Below are 25,060 nucleotides of genomic sequence, written 5' to 3' on the forward strand. Positions count from 1 at the left end.
TCAATAGGTAAAACGTTCTAGGAGCAAAGGAGGACTGGCTGGGCCTGATGGTACAAAGTCAGTGTTTGGACAGATGTGTGCTAAAATGAGTTCCTTTAGCCCTGATAGCCTTCTGCTTCCTCATCGTGTTTGGAAAGTCAAGTTTGTTGGTAAGAGGATTCTCCACCCCCACCCCCCTATTTTGCGCTTAACTTGCAGCTTTCTTCAGATTTACTTTTTTGGAGGACCTGAAGGAAGGAAAGGATAGAGGAAAACTGTGTGTGTAGGCAGAGGAAGGTGCTTAAAATGTTAGGAAGTAAAAAGCTTTTTAAAAAGATTTTATTAAAAACCCTCAAGATTAATGGGAATGTGTCTGTAATTTTCCTCAAATTCTGGGGACAACTCTTCTGCTTACAACAAACATTCTGCAAAACCTAAACCTGTTTTTCAGTGGTCTGGATTGGTAAATAATCCTGGCTAGCTGGTTTTACTGATAGGGTTGTTTTTACAGTTCACATATCACTTTGAGCTTTTTGATTAAAAATATTTTAGATTGAAGAGCTATTCTGTCTACTGTATATAAGATATATAAAATATACCTACTTTCAGATGTCACTTAGGAATTCCATTGCTTTGACTTTCTTTTTCTACCTCTATTTTATTTTGATTAGTGTATAACACAAAAATGTTAGTTATACTCTAGCAAATAGTATTTTTGACACTGTGTTATGTTGTATAATCTTCTAAATAATACGATTTACAATGAACTGGTAATATCCAAATATAAGCAAAACATAAAGGGTTTTCATATGAACAGATATGACAGTGTAGCTTTTAGTAAACTTCTGTTTGCTCAGTTATCCCCGTGGAAGGAAATACAGTTTTAGTACTTCATTTATTTTTGAAAGAACATTTAATTTTGAGCTTTTTTTCTTCTCCAAGGTGAATCTGTGGATGATTGTGGTGGAGGTTATAGTGAATCAATAGCAGAAATGTGCGAGGAGCTTCAGAATGGGCTGACCCCTCTCTTAATTGTGACACCAAATGGAAGAGATGAATCTGGAGCAAACAGAGATTGTTTCCTATTAAATCCTGCTGCCAAGTCACTCTTGCATATGAACATGTTCCGTTTTCTTGGTAATTTCTTAGCAACAGTGTGACGTTCTACTTGCATTACATGATCACAATATTGGAATCTAACAAGAAAAAATGAAAAATACTATGTTTAAACTTACAGGTGTACTTTTGGGCATCGCCATCCGGACTGGCAGCCCTCTCAGCCTCAACCTGGCTGAGCCAGTGTGGAAACAGCTTGCAGGAATGAACCTAACAATTGCTGATCTCAGTGAGGTAAGTATGAAGTTCCTGAGTAGGATATAACTTACAGAAGACAAGTGGACTCTAGCATCAGTTTTTCTCCAGTGATTTCCTGTTTTCTATGTATTTGTATTTTGACTGCCTTTTACATTTTCAGCCAGTATATAAGGATGACTTGTACTCACTGTTAAAACTGTAAATTTAAGTTGTTAAGCTGTTTGAATGCTAGAGCATTCTCAAATCTTCTAATGGGTTTGACTAGACAAATGTTTGTGGTTGAACTCCTGCTTTCCAGTAGACCTTCTTGTAGCTGTTACTGTCTGTTGTGCCAAGATGCAGTAACTGATTAGGTGCACACGCCTCCACTGTTTTGAAGTAAAAGAAAATGAGTTCAAACTACTACTGAGAATAGTTTGTGCCCACATGTCAAACATCACAAACTTTCAATTTCTGTTTACTGAGCTCAGTAAATGTGGAGTAAGAGTTAGGTCTTCATTACAAAGAAGAGTTCCTTCTCAAATACTGTCATGTAGAAATGTACTTACTGTGAAAGCATCGAGTCATTTACTTGTCAGTAAGGGGATTCCTTTTGTACCAAAACCAGCATTGGACTTCATAGAGATGATTTTGTTTTTAGGCTTTAAATCCATTTTCTTGTATAATACAGTTTCTTGGCAAATGCTTCCTGAAAGGATTGAAATCTAGAACACATGCACACTCCCACATCCCAGCATAATGAAATTTTATGTAAAATATTAAGCTGTTTTATGGCTTTGAAATTAAGTTAGATGGGTTGTGGTCAGACATTTGACAATGCTTTTGGTAGATGATACATGATGTACTGCATTTTGTATGCAAGAGACACTGTTGTATAGTGCTAGTAAACTGATTTTGACTCGGGTTTGTTATTTTCCAAAGGTTGATAAAGATTTTATTCCTGGGCTTATGTACATTCGAGACAACGAAGCTACTTCAGAAGAGTTTGAAGCTATGAGCCTCCCATTCACTGTGCCTAATGCAAGTGGTCAGGATATTCAGTTGAGTTCCAAGTACACCCATATTACACTGGATAATAGAGCTGAATATGTGAGACTGGCAATAAACTACAGGTTTGTTGAATAAGTCACTCAAATGATTGATTTGAATAAGCATTTTCTTTTAAAAAAATACATAAAACCTTTTAAACAATATACTACTTCAGCCTCTTACAAGTATTCTAATGTTTTCATGTGATTACAGTGTTGATTTTCTGATTTCTTTTAATCTATCCAAGGAGAAAAGATTAAACTTAATTTTTAGGAAGAACAATAAACTAGCAGGTTTGGCTATAGATTTGAATAGCTGTCCTGACAGAGCAGTTTTGGCAGCCGGTTTTACAGGTAGAGAAATGCCCCATCCATCTAATTCTTCTCCTATGCGATAAAGTAATAGGCTTGATCATTAAGTTCTTGGTGAAGAGAGCTTAGGTTTAGTACTGCTGCTCCCACAGTTTTTCATATCATCATTTGCAGTCAAGAGCAGTCCCAGTTGAATTCTTACTCTATTCTTATCTAAGTTGGAATACACAAACGAAAATGTTAGTTCCTTGGACAACATAAAATTAGTTTGACACCTGTGTGCAGACAAGTAAATTCACCCACAGGTGCCAAAAACTGAACATTGCACTGAAATCAGTGGGAAATAATTGTTCGGTATTTGAGAAGACAGGCTTTTGGATGCTTAAATACCTAGACAGCTAATCTAGACAAGTACAGCTAAGAAGCAACCACAGGCATCTTGTTATGTGAAGCAGTGGGCCTAGTGCCTATTGAAATATGGAAATTTAGATAATTTGGATGAGAAACTGATTCATAGTAGTTTTATCCTCTCTGCCATAGTGAACTGGTTTAGAGAGTACTTGAGCAGGACTGTATCATCACTATATATTTGCTTATTAGTTTGTAGTTGCAGTGTCTGCCAACAACTACTGAATTACATTCTTTGTTCTCCTCCCCCCTGCCCAAATGGTTATGCACCAATACTTAAACCTGTTTTTGACAGTAGAGAGAAATTTCATTTGGAATGGATAAATGATATGTCTATATGTAAAATGTTACATTCCATTGAAGAAATGGTTTTGTTCTCTTGGCAGTTCTGGCTGTCCTCAAAGGAGGCGAGAAATTCTAAAGCATTTTACAGTTAAAAGGCCTTTGGGAAAAAGATTTAAATGTTTAGATTAAGTATCAAGTTGTTTAATTATATGAAGCCCTTGAGAGAAAAACTAGCACCTGAATAGAATGCATGTGAAAAAGTGGATGCAAAAGACGAAGTTTGTCCTGACATCTTTGTTTATTTTGGTGATGACAAGCATGAGGACAGGAGTTGTCAATGATGCGAATCTCTGCTCTAGAGAGTTCTGTAAAAAATCTCAGAAATTATTTGACAGGGGAAAAAAAAGCAAAACACAAATCATGGGTGGCAGCAGAAGCAGCAAAATTTTAGACTTGCATCTGTCTTGAAATACAACAACTCCTGTCCCCTCAGACAGCATGTTTTAGTTCAGACCCATTTTTCTTTTACCATAATGTCTGTCTAGTGTTGCGAATGTATGCAGGCAGAGTTTCAAAGTACAGCCATTCTTTTCCCAAGAGCATGTTGTTTCCAAATGGGGTATTGGCTTGTTCTTGACAGGCACAGCACATGAATAGTCCTGGAAATAAAATATCCTAAATATTGGGAGATATCTGTCCATACTGAGCTTGCTGTGCAATATGAATTGGTGTAGAAACTGTTGTAAGTCAACTATCTTGTGTGATAAATGTTCATTAATATTCCTTAGCACATAGCTGGAGACTTGAGGAGAATGGTTAAATTTCCTTGATATTATAGTAATTGCTAGAAATAATTGCTAGAAATGACATTCACAGAAACTCTGAAAATGTGTCTCTGCAGACTTCATGAATTTGATGAACAAGTTGCAGCAGTTCGTGAGGGGATGGCCCGTGTTGTTCCAGTTCCTCTACTTTCACTCTTTACAGGATATGAACTGGAAACTATGGTATCAATTTCTGCTTTGCTACCTCTGTCAGACTAACTTGGAGTGAGATTCTTCACTTACATCTTACTAATCCAAAACCCACATTAAATACTGTTCACAGTGATTGCAAACATTTTGTCCAAGGAAAAACTAGAAAATGTTTAATTGCCGTCTTGGTGTTAATAAGGTTATTTTGATACAGCTGAGCAGTGATGTAATGAGTTATTTCTGGAAGAAACAAACAAACAAAACCAAAAAAACCCCCACAAACCAGGGGCCTAGGAGGTGAATTGGAGACATTAGTCCCAAGCAAAATGTTTAATTCTTTATGTAATTCAGGAATACGAAAGAAGATTCATTATTGTCCCCTGATGGGAAGATGTATATTTACTATTATTGTAATAGGAGACTATGCACAGCACTTCAAATATTTGAATGTTCATTTTGTCAGTGTAAAAGCTGTTCAAGTATTTTAAAGGAATGGAGGGAACAAATCACCCATAATTGATTTGATCAGACTTTTGTAGCCTATCACTATATTTTATTTTTCAGGTATGTGGAAGCCCGGATATTCCACTCCACCTTCTGAAATCTGTAGCAACTTATAAAGGCATTGAACCAACTGCTTCCTTGATACAGTGGTTCTGGGAAGTGATGGAGTCCTTCTCCAATACAGAGCGATCTCTCTTCCTGCGTTTTGTGTGGGGCAGAACAAGGCTGCCCAGGACTATTGCAGACTTCAGAGGGAGGGACTTTGTTATTCAAGTAAGATGTATGGGATGGGGTGTGGGGTTTTTATTTTAAAAAGCTGGTGGTGGAGAAGTAGTAGCATGACATAACAAGAGAACAGGCTGATTTCATTAAACTGTTTATGCAACATTACATTGTAGATTCGACAGTGCAACAGAGACCTATAATGTATATAAATATTTTTGTTTCGTGACCTGGGCAAGTGGATATTCGTTTCGTTTCCCAACTATTCACATCTCTGGATTTTGGTAGTTTTCCCCTGTCAGTCATGAACTGGTTTTGCTGGCATTTATTTAGCATTTTATTCAGCTCAGTTATTAATTTCAGCTAAATTAAAGAACAACAATCTTCAAATCATATTTTGGTATTTGCTGAAGTAATACAATCATTTTTAGATTGTTCCCAACTACATATTCATGATCAAAGAAGCTCATCTATGTCTGTTTTTATTTATTTACTTAGTGTAGGGAAAATGGATTTGGTCTTTTCATTGTTGTTTTAAGAAACTTCAGCATCAGAATCACAAATCTAACATGCTGTTAAAAAAATTTAAGTATTATTTTGATATTTATTTGTAGTTTGGACAGTGAATCAAAAATATTATGTTTTTTGTTTTCAACAGGTATTGGATAAATACAATCCTCCAGACCACTTTCTTCCTGAGTCATACACTTGCTTCTTTCTCCTGAAGCTGCCCAGGTATTCCTGTAAGCAAGTACTAGAGGAAAAACTGAAGTATGCCATTCACTTCTGTAAGTCTATAGACACTGATGATTATGCCCGGATAGCGCTGACAGGAGAGCCAGCGGCTGATGACAGTAGTGATGATTCTGATAATGAAGATGCCGATTCTTTTGCTTCAGATTCTACACAGGACTACTTAACAGGACATTAAGAAAATAATATAAGGGATAGTTGTCACAAGCACTGAGGCAAAAATGCCAAAATGACAAATGAAGCCAAGGACAGTATAGGTGTTGGAATATAGAGTATGTAGTAAGAGGGATGGTAATCTTCTGAACATGGGGAAAGTGTGTTTGCTACTCACAGTAGGAATTAAGGGTTACAGCTTAAACCATCAGCTTAGAATAAATGGCACACTATATGGGCATTTAACATTTATTTTAAGAGCTGAAAGTGGCCCCCCATAATGCTGCACTACATTTAGAACCTTTGTGTTTACTGAAGTGTTGTAAATGTTTATATAAATATGGTAGTGCAGCATCCAAAAGGCAGTGAAACCTTTAAATTGTGGGTGCAATAGGTTTTTTTCATATTAAGTGTTGTGTTCTGTGCATCTTCTTGATTGTATATTGGAAATACTGTGCAACAACTGAATAGTATTATAAATATTTCAATTAACTTTACTAGAAGTTTGTTAAAAATTTTTGAACATTGAATTAACATTATTCCTTGAAATTCTTCTATAGATAATAAAAATGGCCAATAGTTTCACTTCCACCCCTGGTTTGTATATTTTAGCTTTATGCATTATTTATCTCAAATTTGATACCTTTCTGTGAACAGCATCATAATTCTTATCATGGAAAGTGTACTGTATATAATTTGTGCCATGTAAATGCAAAAGTTATAATTTCCCTCCAAATAAAAGTTCTGCCACAGAAAAAAAATAGTATGTGTTTTTTAATGATAATGTAGCTGTTACATGGGATGAACATTGGAACAGCTCTACGAAGAAACGATTCTGCATTTTACAGCTGTTGGCCAAACGTTGCTGGTGGTGCTCCACCAATAGTAGGTGCATTGCCATAGACAGAACATGAGCTATAGTAAACTCAGAGCAAGTCTACACAACACGTTAGTGGTAGCGATTAGGTACACTTTGTTTATGCAGTTGTTCCTAATGCTACTGTTGTCAGTAATGGTAAATTTGTTCTTGGATGCCTGGGAAAAAAATTGCTTTTGAGGAAGTGTAAGGGACAGATGTGTGTAAGTACCTGAATGTGAGTAGAAGAGTATGATGACACTCTTCTAAAATGTTGACTCTGAGAAAATCAGATTGTTTTACAAGGCTTGATCACAAAACATGGTGCATCCAGAGTAGCCTGTTTGAATAACTCATTCAAGTCAAGTGGTGTTTGGGCAGGTATTATGTGTTAACTACACAGTGTATGCAATAGTTTTTCAAAGTAGGAAAATGAAATTTATTTGTGCTGAAGCACTAGTATTTTACTTTAAAATCCAGCAGAAGGGCATGTCATACCTTTTCTTCACTAATTATTAGGATAGGTATATGTCAATATTTAACATTTTACAATTCAGAGTTGATTCATTTTTTTTAGTGTGTGCATTTGACTTCAATTCCAACTTCTCTAAATTTAAATATTAACTGTGGTCATGGAATAAGTTTTCCTGAGATATACTTGGTATCTCAAAATAGTGGTGAAACTACCTATTTGTTGTTAAGATGTCAGAGTTTTGAAATTCATTAGCTTTAGAGGCCTCTATTTAGTGCTGAAGATCTCTTGCAATAAATGCTCCTATCCTGATCCTCGGTCTTCCTGGAGATTCCAGAAGTCAGGCCTGTGACCTGTCTTTTAGATTTTCTCTGTCTGCTGATGAAAAACACAGAGTCTTTTTTGAGTCTTAAAAAGGATGCAAAAATCCCAAAACCTTAAGCAACATCTTTTATCTTTGCTGCTGAATTGAATTTCTCCTGAGGGCAAAGAGTGGAGAATCTAGTACAGAAGTGCTCATGTGGTCGTCTGCTGTCCTTTGCCATGGTAACACCAGAGCCCTGTAGGCATCCAGCTTGATTAAAGAGATTCTGTAGTCAGCTTTTCAGATGTGATGGATGAGTTATCCACATGTCCAAGGACTGAGACTGAGTTCAATTGCCATTCTTAAATTTCAAACCCCGTTTCAGGAGCATATGAACTACTATAACACAGAGAAGTTCTATAACTTGCTTAGGAAAGAAAGAAAATGTCAGAGTTTTTTCTTCCAAGAAAAGCAAAAAGGAGGCATCCTCCATGTAAGGAAGCAGTTTAAGTTGTTAATTAGTGGACCATTTTTAAGCCTCCTTTGCTTTCTCATCCTAACAGAAGAGTCTCAGATCCCCTTTTACAGTGTGAAATACTTGTCACCTGTGGCCTGACATTTCTGAGTAGCCAGTTGTCATTCTTGAAAAACCATTGTTTTCAAGTGGCCAAAAAATGGGATTTGCTCTTAATTGGCAAATTTCTAGTCTGAGAAGGAAAAGGACTCAACCTTGCGAATGAAGAATGGATTGCTAGTGCTCCTTTCCCTTCTTCATATGTTACTTCCCTGTAAAATCAAAGATGATGGTTTGATTTATTATAAAGCTTTACCATTATGAAATTGCAGAAGACTGAGAGAAAAATCCCTTCCCATGTTAAAAATTACTCTTCGTTGCCCAGGTGAATTCCCGATACCTCTAAAACGACCTAATGGCTGCTAAATAACCTGTGAATAAGGAGAGAAGGTCATTGAGTCCCATCAGGGAGTTCAGGGGACATGTACCATTTATAATCATGGTAGCTGTTCCTTAACATCATGTTAGTCAAAGAAGGCTTCAGGCCAGCGTATTAGGTACTTGCCTCCCCTGCAAGCATCTTTATCAGCAGACTATGCGCAAATCATGGAGCCCTCTTCCAGAAAAAAGGGAAGCAGTGGCTTCCAAAGATCTCACTGATAAAATATTTTCACTTTTTCATTTAAAGAAAACGTACAGATGTGTAGTTTCCTGTAGATGTTGCCTTTCAAGGTTAATCTTCCAACAAATTTTACATTTAAAAACTATGTTAACTAAAACATGCCAACTCAACTGGGTTTCAAGGGTGCGGATTAGTGGAAAAGTTACTTCATTGTGGAGTCATGTCCTTACCTTAAGTGAAAGCTGCAGCAAAGCAACACGACTGTGAATGTGACACACAAACCATTTGTGAATTGATGCTCCTAATACTTGGAAAAGATTCTGCTAATTCACACGTTTGGCTCAAATGTGAATGTCGATGGTATATCTACAAGGCACCGCTCTTCAGCTTTGCGTTTAGTCATCTGATGGCCAGCGAGTAAGTTTGTGGAAAGATCTCACAGAAACACAGAGTAGAATTGTCTCAGTTGTTTCCTGACTGTGGTCATCCCTGATCAGCTCTCTCCAGCGCGTTTGGGTGTGGTGTACTGGCATCCTGACCTGAAAAAGGTTTCAGCAGAAGCATTTTGAGAAGTTTGGAGGACGTGGAGTCACGCACATGATATAATACAAAATCCTCTAGGATTCTGTTTTGTAAATGAGTCAGTGTTAAGTGAAAGGAAACTTAATTCTCATTGGGCACTTGCATGTACTCACTACTGATGATAAGCCTTAATAGGGAGGGGGTACAGCACTTCTAGAAAATAAAGTCCAGGATAGGACTACACCTTCTTGTTTCACTGTGACAACTTCATAAGTGAAAAAATGCTGGATAAAAGCACCTCAGTAAATCTTTCAATATGTAAAACATTGGGATAAAAAAGGGAATGATCTGTTGTCCACAGTTACCCAAAGCAGGTCGAGAAGAAATAATATCCTTGCAGCAGAGATACCTGACACCGCACCCCACCCCTCCTACTTTCTAACTTTAGAGACATTTAAGCACCAGAATGCCCAGTCTAGGCAGATCATGAATTTTGGTCAATAAGAGTTTTCAAAACCTTGTTAGACATCTGCTGGTGATGATCTGATGATACTTGATCTACCCTCAGTCAGGCAGCCGCCCAAATCGACTTCTGGAGTCCTCTCAGCTTGTTATTCCTTCAATGCTCTATTCATTATTAGCTTCTCTAAAAATTAATTTCTAGTAAGTAGAATAGACTCTGCAGTGGTACCCTGTCCATCATGTTCTAAGCAAGGTGCCTTGAGACATCCAAACTTACTGTAGACAAGACCCTTGAAATCCGTATCAATTATTACAAGTAAAGACACAGAAGCTTTTCTGCTGCCTGCTTTTCCAGTGTGGACCTGCACTGGCTCAACAGGATCTTTTCTCTTTCAGTAACAGCTTCCTTAACCAGAAACTCCTCTGCATATACGGTTCTCCCTGACCTCATCAGGGCTTGCTGATCATTTAGGACAGAGACAGGCTGCTGTTCTGAGCTGCAAGAGTCCTCTCGTGCCTTCCTGCAGCTCCAGCCAGAGCTGTGTGTCTGCGGGGGGAATGCCACCGCTGAGGCTGAGCCTGGTGCGGTGGGACGAGCGGTCTCCTCCACCTCAGGAGAGCCTAGCACCCCACAGCACCCCAGTGCAGCGGTGGCTTTACAGCATGACTGCTCACAGCTACGTTAGACGGAGGTGGGTGCTGACCCTCTGTTGTCAGTGCTCGGTTTAATACAGCGGTGTGGATAGGCATGTCGGCCTGTGGGGAGAAACTAAATGGTGGAGCAGCAAAGCAGCAAGCGACAGTCCTTCGGGCAGCTCTGGAAATAACAGGTATTAAGCCATTGCATTGACATTTTGTTTTTCAAGGACCACATCAGCACTAAAATGCTGGTGAAAGCCGTGCAGAGAGGGTTCCCCTCCGCCTGCCCTGGCTGCGGTGCTGCTCTCTCAGGGCAGGGGAGACCCGTACGCTGGATCGATAAAGTGACTCCTTCCTCAGCCGCTGCCCAAGAGCTGTTGGTGGCTGTTTTTCAGTGGGATCATTTCCTTTCTCTGGTTTATTAGGTGGCTCTGCAACCAGTTGTACTGGCCTAGTAAGATGGGAATGGGAGAGCAAGCACTGCTAAGCCAGCCCTGCTCTTGAGTCCTTCTTAGCGTTCATCTTTAGTAGGCCCCCGAGACTGCAAATGCCTGCCAAAATGCCTGCTCTCCTTCTGGATGCAGGGGCTGTGTGCTGGCCACGGCCGTTTCTTTTAAGGCTGCGGGGAGGGAAGCCCTGCTGAGGTGCGAGCAAGCGTCTGGTCAGCAAAGCAGAACCTCACGGGCAGCCGTCGCTTCGGCTGCTGGTGAAGGGGATGTGTCGAGGCCGGAGGCTAGCTGGCAGTGGGAGCACACGGCTGTGTGTGAGAAAGGGTGAGGAGGCAGGACCGTCATCATCATCAGCTGGATCCTCCTGGTGCCCCCCAAGAGGCAGGGAGGCCGTGGACAAGGGATGGATGCCCCTTGTCCATCAGGTAAAGCGGGTGGTGCTGGGGGAGCCCCTGCAACACAGGGGGCCCTGGGCACCTCCGGCGTTTTGGATCTGCCTCATTTTGTTGTTTCCAATCCTTTTTTTTTTTTTGTCCTTAGTATTTCTTGCTTGTGGAAGCCTTTCATTTTGATCCTGTTTGCAGACTCAATGTTTGCATTCTAGCTAGCTCCTTTGCCGGGATAACCCGCTATTGTCAGGTGCGGGGGCTGGAAGTCCAGCTTCAAGGCTTTTACTGTCAGATCAAAAATGCCACGGTGCTGCGGCATGCATAACTAACAGTTGGATAGACTCATTTTACCAATTCAAATTTGCTGAAATTATTGTGGTGGTGGGTAAAGTAGATGTTATCAAGTTCAGTGTAAGGTTAGTTACCATCTGTCCTGGAGCCAGTCTGAAGCTGACCCAAATTTTGTGTTGTGGGCCTTGGCTACTTCAGTGGGAATGCCATCCTGTGGCCAGGTGATTTGTCTTTCTAGTTTGTTATGCACAAATCCAAATTGTTTTTTGTGAAAATGGCAACTATTTTGAATGGTGGGAGTCTGTTTAACCATTTTTGTGCACTGTCAGAAGACAAATATTGGGCATTATATGTGTCCAGGGAGGAAAGCCCCTGGGAGTAAGAAATGCGTTTGCTGTAAAATTCTTCATAAAACCAGGCAAGTATGACTCCAGGTGACAGTCTTGGCTCCAGGTGAAATCACTTTTGGCTTCAGTCCCTGGGTTTGCCTTTCAGCTTTGGTTCAACAAATAAAACTGCCTGCATGCTACAGGATGTCAATAGCATTTTGATGTTTGCTTCCAAGACGGTGTTAAGATACCCGTGTATAGGCATGACCAGAGGAGGAGAAGCCTGTGGTAAGTTTTCAAGCTTCATCTGTGGTTAAGACACAGGACCGGGAGTCAGGAGATCAGAGTTGCCGTGTTGTACAGAAAAGCTATTTCAACACATAGGCTGCATTGATAAAAGTGATCTCATAGGAGTGCTACACACAATTCTTTGATGAGGCCAAGGCTTCATTCTTGCTAGATGGTGCACTGCAGAGAATTGGCTCATCCCACCTAGAAAAGGCTGCCATCCTGAAAAGGGAGCAAGGACAAACAGCACCGATGCTCACTAGTCCGGTAGAACGTCCATTGCTGTGTCCATGAAGGTAGCCCCAAAGTGGTGAACACCGAGTGGGAAGAGGAAGGAATAGGCAAAAGGTGACTGGGCTTACTCGTGTCACACTGTATCACAAGAGTTGGGAAGGATGCGGTCGACAAAACCATGGCCAAGAAATGCAAGTAGGGTTGCCTTTATATGTTTATAAACAAATTAATGTTGATCTGGATGTTGTTTGCCAAAGATGTAAGTTAGAGAATGTAGAGACAACTAACGGAAAACAGTTTGAGCAAATATTTGTTTACAGTAGCTGGCCACAGAAACGGCTCACGTGCGCAAAGCTTGCTTTTGGGATATTCATTTATGCAAGACTTTGAAGGAAGAATTGGGGAGGACAAAATCCGTAGCTGGAACTTGCTTACAGGCTGTTTAGTTTGAAAGATAGCTGTACAAGCTCTTTCTCTCCATTTGGGAGTGGCACAAACTGTCTTATCAACTTCTCATCCCTTACAGAGTAGTGACAATTGCTGCTAAGGCCTTACAGGAGATGGTAAAACAACTGCTCTGTGGGACCTCTGGGAGATTCAGGTTACCTTATGGTCTCAAAACTACTCTTGAGACTGGAAAGAGGTGAACTGCAACTACTGAGCACTCATTTACTGATGTGGCTGGTCTCAGGGTCATTTAATGAGTTTTCAGTAACTTTTCTCTTGCCTGAAAAAGACAGCAGCTCCTAATAATAACATCATAACTGTGCTACTGCTGTGTTGGGAGGGGTTGCAAGGTATCTGCTCTGGATTAAACATCAACTAGCCTGAAAAGTCACCTTGGGGATGACAGACTGCTCTGAGGAGGGGCTATACTATGTGGGGGCGGGTTTTTGGCATGAAGGAGGTCTTTCATCTGGTGAGTTATGAATTGTCATGAAGTGAAATGATGCTTTCGTACCAACTGAGATGGACTTTGAGCCAACGTTAAGCGGTCCTCAGCACCTGTGTGATGACATCCACCCTTCAGAGATGAGCATTTGCATGTAACTCAGAAAGGCAAGGTCGGTGGTGGTCCCTGGAGGATGCCCCTGGTGATGGTGCAGAGCTGGTTTCCTTTTGGTATGTTTTTTGGTCTGATGGAGTTACATCCATTAATAGAGTTTTTACTAAATTGTTAGTCAGTCATTATAATCCTGCAGTTTTCTGTTATAGGATACTGGACCCTTAAAGAAGTGAAACGCCCACGTCACTCATGATGAGTTACCTCTTGAAGAGACCTGACAAAGTCTGGGCACAAAAACCCAATATAGCAGATAGAGCAGGAGAAGCCAAAAAAAGCCAGTGGGCATTACTGGGTCTGAACCTTTTAACAGGCCTGTTGATGTTAATCTAAGACATCTCTGCCGTTCCCAAAGATGTGAACACTCCATTCCCACAGAGAGAGTAAGAGGTCAGAAACAAAAACTGTGAAGTGAGTTGAAGCAGTGTCTTGTGAAATACACCTCTCTTCCATTCAAGTCCGATGTGGAGATGAGGATTTATGGTGAGATGTTCTCATAGGTGAGCTTATGGGAGCCAGCTATACTTTAATGAGCATGGAAAGAAAATTCTTTTCACCAGTTTGGCAGATGTTGAGTTAAACCCTGCAGTGGTGGAGATGTTTCTGCTCAGCTAGACTAACACGACGGATTCTGTGAAATAGGGCTGGGTTATGTTAGGGAATGTGTAATAATGTTATAACTTTCCAAGCAGAATTGTATATAGAGTATGTGTGTATCATTAATTATCATTATTTATTATTATTAATTATACACATATATGGCAAAAAAATGCAAGAGGAATATATAACTTCGATGGGAAGAAAAAACCTTGTGAACCACTCAAACTTTACTGAAAAACCATAGCAGTTAAATACCTTCTTTTATGAAAAATTCAGAAAACTTCCCAGTTTAAGCAAATTAGTTTCACATCTGCTAGAGACATATTCTCTGCTCTGTCTCACACACAGAAATAATGGCAATGGAAGCTCCATAAGCCCATTTAAGACTCCATAACCCCATGTTTGCCTCTACATGGACACCAGCGTAACTATCCTGGAGTAATTATTTTTCTTGCTCCACTCCAGACCAGTGCAGGGTGGGGAAGTGGAGAGCGGCCATACACAGTTACTCTGGAATAGATGTGGAGACTGGCATAGGTGCAGAGAGATGTAGAATTTGGAGCCACTCAGTATTTGTTTCTCTATGTAGGTGAGAGATCCGCACAGATAAAGATTTATCTTTGTAATTGCCTCAGCTAAGTTTTGATTAACCCTAAGGATATGGGATGACTTTTGAACATGAAGCTCCTCTTGTGCAATGAGTACTGTCTCATGCTTGTTTTGACATATGTGCTCATGCATAAAAGGGTGTTTGCTCTTGTAATTGCATCTTCTTATACAGAGGGTCACATAATGGTCCTAGTAGCCCTCCCTGTATCACCTGGATGCTGCTCTCCTGTCCTTGTGCCCCTGAAGCAAGGTACAGATGTCCGGCAGCTCCTTGCCCTGCGAAGACAGGCAGCGTTTGGCGAGTGGAGTGGCTGCCACTGCCGGGGACTATGGCCGGGAGCAGGAGCAGTGTCAAGCAGGCAGTGAATGCCACCTTTCAGGGCCCAGAGCTGAAAGGGTACCATTGTAATCTGCATCTCTCCCCGACCGCATCCCATGACCTCGTGCGTGGAGCCTTTTGCAGTGGATCCAGGCACAGACAACAGGGCTGGGATGCATGCCTGTCTCCCTGTCAGTGGTGTGCTGTGGGCAAGGATTGAAAATTCATGGGTGCTCTGCTCTTCCTTGTGGGCCCTCCTCCTACTGGCAGGGTGCTGAGCTGACCAGTCTGATGAAAACTGTAGCTTGATATGAAACACTCTGAGCCCTTCAATAGTAGCCATATAGAGCGTGGAGTAGGTTTTGTTTAATAACCCTGGGGACTGAATGACAGGACCACCAGCACTGTCTTAGCCTCACCCTGAAAGAAAAAGACCACGGGGTTGACTGCCAGAGATGGATTTCCTCTGGTTTTCCTTGCTGCAGCCCTGCCTGGAGAGGCTGCTTGCTCCCGTGTGCTCCAGAAGGTGAATCCTTCATTGAAGTTTGCTGGTTGACTGGGTTAGGTTTGTTCAGCTCTGGTGTACATTGGCACAGGCTTCTCAGATGGTCAGTTCAAGATGGCAAATCAACATCCAACTATTAACTTGCCACTGAGCGGGCAGTGTTGCTGGAAAACTGTACTGTTCCTGTTCAGTAACTGCAGAGGAAGCCAGCCAGTTGTCACACGCACTACAGCTAGATGGTTTGCAGGTATAAACTATAGACTAGATTTCCCCCCCACCCCATGTCTTTTACCTTTTGACTTTCCTTTCTGAAAAAAGTTATGCTATTTCATGTTGGCGTACAGCAAATGGACTTTTCTGCCCCTGGTGTTTTCACCAGTTCTGCTTCCTCCCACTCCTCTCACCATCCTCTCCCCTCCAGATCTCCTCTCTATTGCAGACAGGCCATCACCGGGATGGGAAACAAGAGGAAGAGCCAGGAGCATACAAGTAGAAAAATGGTAACTAGAGGAGAAAGGAACAGAAGAGACAGATGAGGAAAGAGCTCAGCCACAGCTGGACGTGGGCTTGTCTGAGCCTGGCATGCATTTGCTCAGTGCAGCTCCAGGAAACGCAGGGAAACAGTGGTGTGGCTACAGAGTAGTGTGTGTGGACACTTGCCTTAAGGGCATCAAGTTTTTCCTGGTTAGAAAGACCCCTTGCAAAGGCATCTCCCTCTGCCCGTTCATTGTGCAGGAGATGTAGGCATCTGCCTCCAGAAGACTGCTAAACTGTGCCACCTAAGGCTTAATCCCTGCTAAATCTATGTGTCTAAGGTGAAGGTGTCTGCATGTGAACTCAGTGTCTATTCTCCCCATTTTGGCACGTGGAGGCATAATCAATACAGTCGATACAGTATGGAGAGTTTTTAATCTCATCTTGCAGTGGACAGCTGGCTGTGGTTGGCATGTCCCTTCTTAGACTCTGCTGACTGCGTTGACCCTTCAACTCCAGGGACTACAAGTGGGAGTAGACACCTAAAATTTGCCAGCATGAACCCCTCCCTAATTTAGGCTGGGATGATTTGTCCATTAGAGGTGTCTGTATCTTTATTTAAAGTATAGGAGAGCGATTAGGCTAGACACCCAGCTTTCACACAGCAACGGCAGCGCGGTGGGAGGGGATGAGACAGTGGGTGGAGAAGTCGCCCCTTCCACTGGTGGAGGGCACAGCCGGTGCGCTTCCCCACCACCCCGCTCCATCCCCATCCCCTGGGGTTGGGCGGGCAGTGCTCTCCTGCCTGGAAAGTCCATCAGGAATGCGAAAGCCCCTCTCTGTTAGTCTGAGCTGCATGAGTTTCACACAACGGCCAGCCTGTTTGCAGGCACGTTATTCCCTACTGAGAAGTAAGTCTTTCCTCCAGCTCTACAGAGGGGACTTGTTTAGAATACATGGGTTAAGTTCTTATTTATTTATCTTAACTTCAAAACCAGAATTTTCTGCATAGAAACCTTTATAGAGGGTGTTGGAAATCCCATTTTTTCTCTGAAAAGACAGATAATGAAACCAGAACCAAGCCTGGTTTGCCACCCAGCTCTGGTCAGTTCTGTGGAAACTGAGAAGTTTCAAAACTCAGTATTGGAAAAATGATCAGTTTGAGTCCAGACCCCAGTTAGCTCCTGCCTCACTGTATGGGCTTATGGATATGAAATCCCAAATCAAACTGAGCAACATCACAGCTTTCTCTTTGCAGTCTTTTTTAGATGTGATTTCATGATTTACTAGTATTTTTTGCATATCTTTTTATTCCCATTGCAGATTCTTCTGCAAGCGTAAGGTATGATGTTCCATGTAGTACATCAGCGGCATGTTGAATGCATTGTTTTTAGAGACTTGAAGCATATATGCTAGACACCACTTTCTCTAGTGCAAATATATGATGTTACTTTGCTATTTTTTCTTAAATTTACTAATAGAATTAGGGAAGCAAAATAATTTTTACTAGCATTATAAGCAAATCCAACATTGCATCCCCAGCTTTCACACTTTCTATGCCCAGTGTATTCCTGGAATGAATGAGAACATCACAAACCCACACACAAGCGTAGCAAAGGCCACAACATTTAACACACCAATAACCTGTCGTTAATTTGGAGTGTTTCTGCCAACTCCATGGTCCACGTGTGTGCTGGAGTGAGGTGTTCAGTGTCCTGTTCACTCCTGACAACCTGAGCCTCCTCCAGCCTGTCAGCGTTCATCCGGATCTTTTTGCTGACACCTCGCTTTCTGCTTTCCAATGCTAATTTGTAAACCCGTCTGCCCCAGCTGTCCACTGGTTGTGTTCTCCCCTCCACCTCTTACCCTCAGCCATCCTTTGATTGCCTTGCTAGGAACAGGCTTTTTAAACAACTGACTGGACTCAATGTATTGATTCAGCCTTTCTACTCCAGCCCCTGCATTGATACCTGAACCTCTATAACCCATAAAGCCATTTCCATACTCTATGTTTCTGCCACAGCTTTGGTCAAGACCTGGTTGCTGGCCCTACAGCTCTGGGAGGCAAGCCCTGCCTGGCTTTGCATGCTTTTGCTGAAGTTCCTATTGCTCTTGCTTCATGGACCTGGGAAAATAATAATAAACCCTAGATGCATTTTCCGCCCATTTCTCATCTCGCTCAGACATCAGCCTCAGTTTCTTAGGACATATCTCATGTACTGAAGTGCATCTGGTGTCTTTTCCTTCTGGACCACGGAGTCTTTCAAATCTGCTCAGCTGCTGTTTGCACAGGATCTGCAGCTAACCTATTTTTGAAACCCCTTTCTACCATAAGGTACTCATCTGCTTCCCATTTTTGTTTTGTACCATAAATCCTGAGTGTCTTGAGTTTGCCTTTATCTGTTTTCCCTAAGGATACCTTAGCTCCTATTTTTGATGCTGGGCAACTTTCTTCTGCTGCTGCAGACTGGTGAGAATCACTTCAGTTAATCCCTTCAGTACACTCATCTGGGTAGACTTGGCTCTTCCAGGCTTTTTATAACCTGGGAGAGAAATGCTGCATCTCCTTCCAACCTGGTGGTGTACGCAGCTTCAGAAAGCCTGGAAGAACACAGCAAGTCTATGGCGTCAGCAGGAACTTGCAGTTTCTGTGTGCACAGTGCCCTCTAAATTATCACAAATTTATATGCAGATTTTAGGTTAGTTCTACATCTACCAGGAAATGCCCTCACTTCTATGGCTAGGTCTCCAGTTAAAGGTTTATAGGAAACAGATGCAAAAGCATGACTTTAATTTCTCATTTCATTAGAGTGCATGAAGTTGCTTATTTAACATATAAACTTCACAAGAAACATTTCCTTCAACTTCTCAGGATTTCTGCCTGGCCTTTCACTGTTAATATGGGTATCTCAGTGATGTAGCACAAATCCTAATGGAAATGTAGGTTAAATGAAGTGATGGGTGCTTGGTGAACCTTTATGGCAAACAGAATAGTCTGCATCCCTCTCATGTGTGCCCTCTCGAAATACTACAATTACTATGTGGATCAGTGATGTTTTACTCACTCCTTACCCTGTTTGCTGTCTTCTGTGTTTTACATCACCTGTATAGAGGGAAACTTCAACTTTTTCTGTGTTCTTACAGCATCTCCTGCTTTGGCGTCGTCAGTCATGGCTGAAGCATCTAAGCAATAGAAAGACAAATAAATTATTATAAAGTTGGAAGTATTTATCTTAATAAAGGGAATCTTTTTTGTATCAGATAATCTTTGAAAGGAGAACTGGATTCACTTGTCTGCATAAAATTGGATGGGAGGACACCTGTATGTTTATAATCTATCTGTAAATTAATATTTTCATGGAAATCATGTCTTCTGTGATTAAAAAGGCCTGTCTCATGCTGGCAGGTCTATTGCCACACTAGAACTGTCGGGGAGTAGCTGTCCTGTGATACTGGGGATAGCTATAAATAGATTTGCATTCACAAAACATGACCAGGCACCTCCTGGGTTACAGAGGTGTAAATAACTTCCTAGAGCCTAAGCTATTGTCACCTTGGTGTTTGTAGACAATCAGATTAAACTAGAACCTCTTTTACAATAAAAGAACATCCATTATATGTGCTCTACAGCCTAGGAAAAAGAAAAAAAAAAGCTTTGAAAAACACATTTTTGAACAATTATGTACCTGCAGCAACAGCACAAATGGAACAATTTAATAGAAACTGCACGATGGTCCACCTTATTGCATTTCCTCACTAGACTCATGTAGTAAACACCTCTCCCCAGCAGCAAGAGAGAAGAGGCAGGCCACCGATGCACATCAGATGAGAACATTGGAGATAACTATTGATGACCTTATGGATAATCCTGAGGGAGCTGGAAGTGTTCATCTCTGCCTTGACTCTTAGAAGGTCAAAATTGTTACTAATCTTTCAAGAACAATTGCTTCTTTCGGAAGGCTCAGCTAGCAGAAATCATCATTACTACTTAATAACATGCAGTTCTTCAAGGCAAAATGTCAATAGCATCATTCTCTTTGTGAAGAATGAATTTTGTATTATTTTCCTTCATGTTATTCTGCTTGTAGCCATAATATTAATATAGCATCTGTTTCTCCAGTTGGTATATACTGTATGGAGAGTGTAGATTATATTACCTTTTATCTGATATACGTTATCTGATATATATTATGTTTTTGTCTGATACAGGCAAAAAGTATTTGGCTGATGTGGTGCTTAATTAACATTGCATTCAGTACTGCAGTGTACTTTGTAAATCTTTGAAATTCCAGTATAAAGAATGAGTGTTTGTCAGGATAATCTTTTTGGTACTTTCTGATGGCAGAAAATGTGACTTCCCCCCCCTTTCAAATATGTCCAGTTTTTCATAGTGAGAACTGTTAAATCTGCTCTTTTGTAACTTCTGTGGCAGTTTAACAATGGTACTTTTGCTCTGTTCTCCTCCTGCTTCCTGCCCAAACTCAGGGCAGCACCTGAAGTGTCTGCTCAGTGAAGCTAATCATGGTCTGTGTACTCTTTCTCTCTTTGCCACTTTTTACAGCCATCTCAGGCTTCGGAAGAGCTGTGTTTGGGCAGAGAGTAACGGGTGCTGGGAGTAAGTCAAGTGCTAGTTCCTCACTGAAATCACATGATGGCAAATCTGGGAATTCCTGCTTCATTTATGAGTGTGCACAAGATGCAATGTCACTCTCTCCCCAATGCTTAAGAGATGCTTACTACAAAGAACTGAGCTGAACTCCACAGCGACATAGTCATTTACCCAAATAAACTCTCTATTCAGAAAACATCAGGCATCTTGTGGATCCCTCAGCTGAACCAAGCCTTTTATTTTTAACGTCTGTGCACCTTCTTTTTTTTTTTTTTTTTTTCATTTTGGAGGTTTTTATTTTCAAACAAAAGAACTCCTTCAAGAATTCTTCAAAAGAGCAGGTAAAATGCATTTTTTTCTACAATAAATGTTTTCTAGAATAGTTTAATGCAGTTCTGTTATCTTGAGAGGACAAGTTTTAATATGTGTATTAAAAGTTAGTCAAACTTTGCAAATAGTGCAGGGTCTCTTGACAGCATTTATATGTACCTGAGCATTCAGCATTTTAAAACATCAAGTGAGACACATCAAGTGTATATATTGTTATATTCAATGGTTCTTTTAGTTACACTTCCTTTTACATTTACATTGTCTCAAACATTAACTTTTCCCAGAATATTTAATATTTAAAAGATTGTTTTAACTTACTTTAGCTTGTAGTTTCTTTAGGGACTCAAACTTACTGCAATTTTTAATTTTTTTTTTTCTCCTATTCTATTTATGTGCAAGGGAAGTAGTTCAGGCTTTCTATTTGGGCTAGATGTTCTGTAAAACGTAAACCTTCATGTTTAAAAAGTATGTTTAGGTCTGTGTGTTGAAATAACACATTGATGTTGTGGAGTGAATACATCTCTCAAGTAAAATAATTTAATAAAAAATGAATGAAGCAGGTATATGCTCCCATCACTTTTCTGAAGCATTCCTTTTCATGGATTTTACTCATGTTGGCTGTATTTGTAACACACTGTTGTGATTTTTCCAGTCATCTTGCTGGAGTAGTCTGCCAGCAAGAGAGCAGTCTGCAGATCAACAATGGGCTGGTCTGTTCTGCTCAGCCCTGCATTTGCTGCAGGAGGAAGAGGGTGAAACTGTCCCACTTCCCGAGAGCTTGCGATTTTACAAATTAGCTGTGAACGCCGAGTTTTCAATGAAACTGTAAGGCGAGAGGTCAGGGTATTAGTTACTTAAATGTAGCTGCATAATTTTTATGGGGAATATTTGTATATATATATATATGAGAATAAAATCTATTACTCATATAAAACAGATGTTGAAGAGCTGCAACTTTCAAGAGATGTAGTTCAGCTGATGTGTAGGAATCTTTTTGTATTTCTTCATACAGTAATAGATTGAAAACAGACACTTATTTTCTACCTGAACTCTCACAAAAAATTTGGGTCTTCTTACATGCTGCCATCAGAATTATTGGTAGCTTCATGAGAGCAGCTCCTGAATTGCTGCTGAAAGCTGAGCTTTCAATGCAGACTTTGATCTATTGGTAGGAGGCTAATTTGGACCCCACCAATTCTCTCTTGAAGCATCTGCATGCTTTCTTCTGAGTTAAGCAGGTCACCAGCGGTTAGTCTTAAACATCACTGGAACAAAGAAGGGAAACCACGGATGACAGAACTGCTGAAATTTAGAGCTGAACAGATCCTGGTGAGTTAATGAGAAGAATTGTCTGGGTTATGGGCTTTTCCTACAGCTAAATCTAGGAGGAGAAATGGTTCCTCACCGCAAATCTTTGGAGAGGCTGTTTGAGTAGAAACAGAGGAAAAATTTAGGCTTGTGGCCATGTGAAACTGATGTCAAGGGACAAAAAGGGAAGAGCAGAGTGTTAGTCTAAGGGATTTGCCTATGGTTTACCCTTCAGAAGGTGTGTTAAATAAAGCTATAGCCTACTAGGAGAACTGCGAAATTTAAACTTTTGCCCTCTTTTTCATTGGTAGAGAAATAAAGTACAAAAGAGATAAAATGTATCACGTAAGAAGAGTCTTGTTAGTCTGAGACAATGCAGTAATTATTTCTATAATGTTTCCCAATAACAATAGCTGCAGAAATACTGAGAAAAAAACCCCACAGTCTAATGAATAATTTTTTCTCTTTCTGTGACTGGGTGCTTTTGCCAGATCACATTTTCCCCTTAAGGATTAACTTTGAACTGCCAATTAAAAGTTATTGCTAAATCGTGTTACAGCAGAAAGCCTTCAGGTTCTTACTGTTAAGATTTGGCCATTCTCTCTCTCACAGAATAGACTAAACTGCTGGGGTTTTGGTAAATTACTTTTGTAGAACAGCCACATAGCCAATATATTTTTTAGGGGAAGAGTGGCGACTGTATTCAGTTGAGGTTGTTTCATTCAATTAAAAACAAAGAGAAAAAAATCTGAAATTGAGACAAGATCAAATATTACCACGTGTTAATAGTGCAATAAAGTTTGCCTATTGATACAGTGATGACCTGGTTTCTTCTTCAAGAGCTTTACAAAACCCCATCAGCCTGTCCTACTTACAAAAGACAATTACTGAAATCTGTGTACCAAAGGTTGGATGACCTTTCCTACAATTTTTGGGCAAAGGAGCCGGAATACTGCAATAATCCTACTATTTTCTGACAGGCACATGCTGTGTGTGTCACTGCTCTGAGCAGGGACAAATGGAGCATTATCTCAGAAATCACCATGTGGTAATGGTTGGCAGATGTTTGCTTTTTTAATGTGGTCACTGTAGGATCATTATCTGCTCTAAAATCTGTGTGTCCAGATAGGAACAGATCGAACAGGAAAGAGCAATGAACCCACTGATATTTTAATTTGCCTGAGAGAAGAAAGAAAACATTCTGTGACCATTAGAAGAGCTGCATAGTGCTGCCAAACCCATCCATTCACTCTAAGATGTGTTGAACATAAAAACTGTATTCAGCCATAAATCAGCATTTGGGCTTCCATGTTCCTTGTAATTTCCATGCTTTAGCCCTGATCCTAGACCTTGCAGTCTTGTTGAAAATATTGAAATTCTTCATCTCTGCAGGAATATAACTGCATACAGCATTTTCCTATCAAAAAGGGCAGAAAAAGGGGTATCTTTTTATACAAAAAATGATAGCCTAGAATGAAATAAAAGGCATGTTCCTGTTCAGCAAATAAATCGAAGAACCTGCTTCTAAGCAGGGTACAGCATCTTCTGGTTGATTGATGATTTTTTCTTGCATATGTTACCTTGTTTTGAAGCAATCTTCATGACACCTGTTGAGAGAAGACTTAGGCTGGCAGAAATCCTTCTGCAACATTCAATCGGTTTAGGTACCAGGTCTGTCATATTTCAGGAGCCTATAAGAAAGAGTAAAACAACTACCAAAGAGGAGACTGATAATTGGTAGCATCAGCCACAGCGGGGATTTCTGGGGCTTTGGACTTCTCTCTCAGTGAAGCTGGCTTTTAAAATGGAGCCTCAGTAAGTGCAAAAGGTACCTGATCCATGGGCTACTGAAGTCTCATGAAAGACTCATTAGCTATGTGGCACAGGACAAGGGTCTGGAGGCATCTGTCCTCCACAGGTTTTTTAGTCTGCTTGCCATTTGCCAGCCTCCCCCACCATCGACAGCAGGTACCCGTATCTTCTTCCATGGTCATTGTTCATTGCCTTTTACTAGTTTGCATAAACACATGACTACTTTTACTGTCTTAGGAGGCCTAATTACTGTTGCATTTATTTGATCTGTGAAACTACCAGCACACCCTGTGCATGCTATGCTTGAGGTCTCCTCTAAACATTTCTCTTCTCTGACATGAACTGCTTGTAGCAAAGAACCTCACCTCTTTTACACATATCATTACAATTATTAGTTTAATTTAACATAGAAAATCGATCTGCTGCATTTCTGGTTAATTAAATAAAGGATCTAGGCATGATAAGCCTTATAACTTGTAATTTTGAAATTGACAACAGCATTGATTATTCTTTTTCGATACACTGGGCTATGATCTCTCTGGTTGCTTCACACAAAGGGACAGCAGGGTTTTTTTGTTTGTTTTGATGGTGGTTTGTTTTTTTTCCAGTAGTTCCCACCTATTGAGTTCTGATCAGTCCCAACAAAACTGCTTTTTGCTAATATTGCTGTGGTTTTGCAGCTTGCAGCTCAGCCACCAGAGGCTTGGATTTGGGGAATGAGGTAGTGCCTCATTCAGCTACTGCCACAGCTGGGCTGCTGTTCTCAGCAGCCTCACAGAGATTGCTTACACAGAGCTCTTCTCCAGCAGGATTAGAGTTGGTGCCATCACTTTTCCCTGACTGAAATAATGACCCCTGAGAAATGTTTAGTCAAATATAATGGAGAGAGACTTGCACATGCTGGGGTGCTCCAGGGCTGCCCCAAAGCCAGAGGCTTGCTCTGGTCTCAGGCCTTGCATTGGACTGTGTAGCAGTTTCTTTTCCATTGTTCACGGGATCATTTGTTAAAAATCTCAAGTTTTTTACCTGTTATGAGACCAGGAGGACTTGAAGCATACATTTCCCTCCCAGTCCAGTGGGAGGTTACATGACTTCTTTTGGATTTGTGGATTTGTGATTAGCATGGAT

General features: G+C 40.8%; 2 protein-coding genes across 4 annotated transcripts in view; both read left to right on the forward strand.

Moving 5' to 3' along the window:
* HERC2 (HECT and RLD domain containing E3 ubiquitin protein ligase 2) overlaps positions 1-6,693 on the forward strand; it is a 115,724-nt gene extending 109,031 nt beyond the window's left edge. For all 3 annotated transcript variants that reach the window (XM_069769971.1, XM_069769972.1, XM_069769973.1), the window contains exons 87-93: positions 8-149; positions 922-1,116; positions 1,217-1,329; positions 2,215-2,405; positions 4,228-4,333; positions 4,865-5,077; positions 5,685-6,693. In XM_069769971.1, the coding sequence (XP_069626072.1) occupies positions 8-149; positions 922-1,116; positions 1,217-1,329; positions 2,215-2,405; positions 4,228-4,333; positions 4,865-5,077; positions 5,685-5,957 (1,233 nt within the window). In that variant the 3' untranslated portion in view covers positions 5,958-6,693. The remainder of the gene's footprint in view (positions 1-7; positions 150-921; positions 1,117-1,216; positions 1,330-2,214; positions 2,406-4,227; positions 4,334-4,864; positions 5,078-5,684) is intronic.
* A 13,698-nt stretch (positions 6,694-20,391) lies between these two features.
* The window catches only part of OCA2 (OCA2 melanosomal transmembrane protein), a 219,637-nt gene continuing 214,968 nt past the window's right edge, over positions 20,392-25,060 (forward strand). The window contains exon 1 of the mRNA XM_069769977.1: positions 20,392-20,823. The gene's annotated coding sequence lies outside the window, so the exon portion shown is untranslated. The remainder of the gene's footprint in view (positions 20,824-25,060) is intronic.

The sequence above is a fragment of the Haliaeetus albicilla genome, chromosome 25 (assembly GCF_947461875.1).
Source record: "Haliaeetus albicilla chromosome 25, bHalAlb1.1, whole genome shotgun sequence".
NCBI classification, from domain to species: Eukaryota; Metazoa; Chordata; class Aves; order Accipitriformes; family Accipitridae; genus Haliaeetus; species Haliaeetus albicilla.